Genomic DNA, 3,671 nt, shown 5'->3' with positions numbered 1-3,671 from the left:
GAGTAAAGTGAAGCGTGTTTGAACATGAAAAAAAAAGAAATTGATTTCTTTTCAGCCACTGGCTGTTACTTGACAAAACGTGTTAGTTAGATAAAGACAAACAAGTTTTCTTTCCCTCCCTTTGTTATCTGCCTACATATTTTGTATTATTCTATACGTTCTCTCTTCTTCACACCAGATACCTCACCCAGTACACCAGGTTGAACAAGAGGAAGGCGAGCACGTACAGTATCTTGGCGCCCAACTCGACCTTCCTCTCCATGGCCACCCAATAGTCTCTCGCGTCCGTCGAGTCCGAGGAATTCATCTGAGAGTCAGGAGCAAGAAGAGGAATATTATGCCTTCCGTTGTGTCGAGGGAAATGTTGGTCTGGGAATACGTGGGCTGTGTACATTTCGTGGCATTTAATTAATCTGGCGATATAATTTGGGCACACTGTAATTGCAACTTCTTCATTTTCAAAATTATGTGATTTTCCCAAGAGAGTCACCATGAACAGAGAATCATTATGATGGGTGGAATAATACATTGCGATAAATATTCTCCGTCAAAATATGTTCTCTGATTATATGAATTGACTGAGAACATATATCTGGTAATTATAGTATCGAGACCCCATAAAAGTGTTCTGGGAAATACGAAAATCGACTTTGTTCATAAATATATACTTACAGGTTTAATCCTGGTGCTGGCGACAAGTTTCTGCCGATTGCGAATTCTGAATAAGAGAAAAAGCAACAGCTACACACAATGTAAGTCCAAAGAGATGTACGCAAACGTTTTTAATTTTTCTAGACTATTTTATATTAAGAATAAAATAAATCTCTCTCATCAATACTCAATCAAGTGAGGTATCGACTCGATAAATAAACTATTTTTTTTTCACCTATGATGAGATCTTGCTGTAAGGGAAAATTACCGATATTGAAATGCAATATCTCTCTATAGAATAATGACCCTCCACTACTTACTGGAGGATAATTGCGTACTGGAATAAGGCCATCGCCACGGCCATGATGCACGCGAAGAACCAGGTGTCGATGGCCCGCGTGTAGTTGGCCGCCGGGGTCATCTGCCTGCGCAATGGAGTCGGTTGTTTAGGGGTTGTGTCACACACTGTTTAGATTTTTCTGTGTGCGGGTTACAGATAGTAAAATATTATCCATAATTAATATAATCTTTGGTTATCAGACGCTTTAACTAACCTTTCCAAATATACAAAAATGGCACCTCGATGCAAACCCGAGATCTTTCCACCTAAACAACCACCAAGCTAGTAGAAAGCTTAGAATAAGGTGGAATAACAATGAGTTGGAACACCATCCTTTCCCAGTCTACCTTAGTGTCACTCTCGACAGAACTCTTTCCTTCAGAGAGCATGTCAATAAACGGAAAGGAAAACTTATACCACGTAACAATCTCATCAGCAAACTTGCCACTACATGGTGGGGAGCTGACCCTAAAACCATGAGGCAGACGGCTGTGTGGGCAAAGTCGTACCACGCCCACGCAGTTGACCCAGAGCTGAATAAGTCGTGTCAGATTATCCACCACCACATTTTCCGACGTGAAACCATCACAAAAACTGAGCGGCACAAACAGCTGGATGATCCTAGGCTCACTCCATGACATCAAGATGTGAGGAGCAGACTAAAGTCCCGTAAAAGCTTCGTGGCGCAGAGGCACTCGATGGCAGGAGTGTGGAGGCAACACAGTGAGGCCCCTCCAAGTTTAGACGAGACCCTAGGTTTTAACTTCATCAGGAGAGAGTGGGTAACTTGAAATGGAGCAAGGGAAAAAGTAGGAACAAACAAAGACAACCTTCATAAATGGAGACTCAACACCAGTCCTGACTGTCTGCGTGGAGAAATCCACGTCTCCAGGCATGCCAAATGGGTCCTGTTTGCTCCGACCAAATATCTGAAGGAAGAAAATGATGCTCCCCTACAGCAGATACAGTTTTGCCGCGATAAGACATGATGATGATAATCTTTGGTATGGCATTGCGAGTTCCTCTTGAACGTAGACGAAGTTGCATCACTTTTCCAAGTTACTCAGACATCCCGATTAAAGCAGACCCAGAGGAACAGTCCTTGGATTATTTGTTTGCAAGTTTGTGAAGTTGATCACAGTTTGGTTGATATCTTAGATAAAGCAAATCAGGTACAGCGCGCTAACAAATAGACCGTTGTATGGACTTACTGGACGCCGGCGTACAGAGAGATGGTGGTCAGCAGGGCAGTGATGAGCAGCACGGTGCGGGCGGGGATGGCCTCCGCTGGCCAGAAGAACGACGCCCACGACACCACCACGAAGAGAGAAGAAGGAATGTACACGCCCAGCAGATAGTTGCGGTAGCGGCGCTTGAACGTCATCTTGGAGCGAAGGCAAGGGTATTTCCCTGGGAGGTGGAACTCAGCAGATCCTTTTTTATCAAGTATTAGCCGGAGATTTCTCTCTCCATAAAAATATCATCAGCGTTAAGGAAATCAAGCGAATAGCATCTTAAAATGGACAAACGATAAACAGTTTGGCGAGCGGGTAAGAACAGCTCGAGCACTTACCCAACACGTAGCCGGCAGTACTGCAGGAAGTGACGTTCTCTTGGACGAAAGCGAACTCGTAATTCCCGAGGAGTTTCTGGATGTTGGGAGAGGCTGAGATCCCGTCCCCATACCAAGCGAAGGACATGTCGAGGGTGCTGTGGAAATCTTGCGCACGGGGAATGTCGGGGAGGCCCATGGTGGAGGGAAGCGTGGTGAGTATGATGCTTAGGTAATCATGAAATGGTACCAATAATGAGAATGGTGATCATGAGAGGATGATAGTGATAGTGATAATGATAACACTAATGAAAATAATGATATTGCTCAAAATGATAATAGTAATGATAATAACAATAGCATTAATTATAATAATAATACTAATGATAATGATGATATTGATAATAATCATGATGGCAATAATGATAATGACAAAAAGATAATAATAATGATAATAATGATAATGACAGTAAAGGGTAATAATAAGCTGTCTAACATCACATACAGATCTTCAAAGGTTAAGATTTAGGGTCGCCTAAGAGAGCCTGCATGCAAGGGCGCGTCCACGGACAAGGACTCACAGCTCGCCATCTCGATCTTGCAGACTTGAACGTCGAAAGGGAAGTCGTGGAAGAACATGGGGCAGCCGAGCTTAATCACGAACCTGAAAGAGACTCGTTTATCACCGCTAAAGAATAAGAAGTTTCGGTTTTAATCATGTCATTGCAGATTGATGGGCGAAAATCAATGTGTGCAAGGATTTTCCCCCTTTTTTTCTAGCCAAAAGGAACGGATTGCCTTGACTTACATTTGGCCCCAGAAGACCCTGCCGTCGCGCATCAGCTGAACGCCTCCGAATGGCTGGATGAGAGTCGCAGAGCTCATGCGGCTGCGGGGGGAAGGGGGTCAGTGTCTTATCTGCTCTCTCCCTTTCTCTTTTCATCTCTCTCTCTTTCTCTTTTCATCTCTCTCTCTCTCTTTCTCTCTTCATCTCTCTCTCTCTCTCTCTCTCTCTCTCTCTCTCTCTCTCTCTCTATCTCTCTCTCTTCTTCCTCTCTCTCTCTCTCTCTCTCTCTTTCTCTCTCTCTCTCTCTCTCTCTCTCTCTCTCTCTCTCTCTCTCTCTCTCT

General features: G+C 43.8%; 1 protein-coding gene across 1 annotated transcript; it reads right to left on the bottom strand.

Annotated features, from left to right (window-relative positions):
* LOC119576552 (glutamate-gated chloride channel alpha-like) lies at positions 1–3,428 on the bottom strand. The gene is made up of 7 exons (XM_037924230.1): positions 3,352–3,428; positions 3,125–3,207; positions 2,565–2,711; positions 2,203–2,401; positions 972–1,076; positions 673–718; positions 1–307 (listed from the first exon to the last, which is right to left on the bottom strand). The coding sequence occupies exons 1-7, from the start codon at positions 3,426–3,428 to the stop codon at positions 170–172; spliced, it is 795 nt and encodes a 264-aa protein (XP_037780158.1). The 3' UTR covers positions 1–169.
* Between the last annotated feature and the right edge of the window lie 243 nt (positions 3,429–3,671).

This window comes from Penaeus monodon, chromosome 9, assembly GCF_015228065.2.
Source record: "Penaeus monodon isolate SGIC_2016 chromosome 9, NSTDA_Pmon_1, whole genome shotgun sequence".
Taxonomy (NCBI): domain Eukaryota; kingdom Metazoa; phylum Arthropoda; class Malacostraca; order Decapoda; family Penaeidae; genus Penaeus; species Penaeus monodon.
The sequence above is the reverse complement of the archived record's forward strand: the minus strand, read 5'-3'. Positions and strand labels throughout refer to the sequence as shown.

Excerpts from the sequence above, each read along its gene's own strand:
- LOC119576552 (XM_037924230.1), bottom strand. The coding sequence starts at position 3,428 with ATGAGCTCTGCGACTCTCATCCAGCCATTCGGAGGCGTTCAGCTGATG. Across the intron at positions 2,712-3,124 it reads CAAGATCGAGATGGCGAGCT|ATTTCCACAGCACCCTCGAC; the intron begins GTGAGTCCTTGT and ends CCCGTGCGCAAG. Across the intron at positions 1,077-2,202 it reads TCTCTGTACGCCGGCGTCCA|GCAGATGACCCCGGCGGCCA; the intron begins GTAAGTCCATAC and ends TCCATTGCGCAG.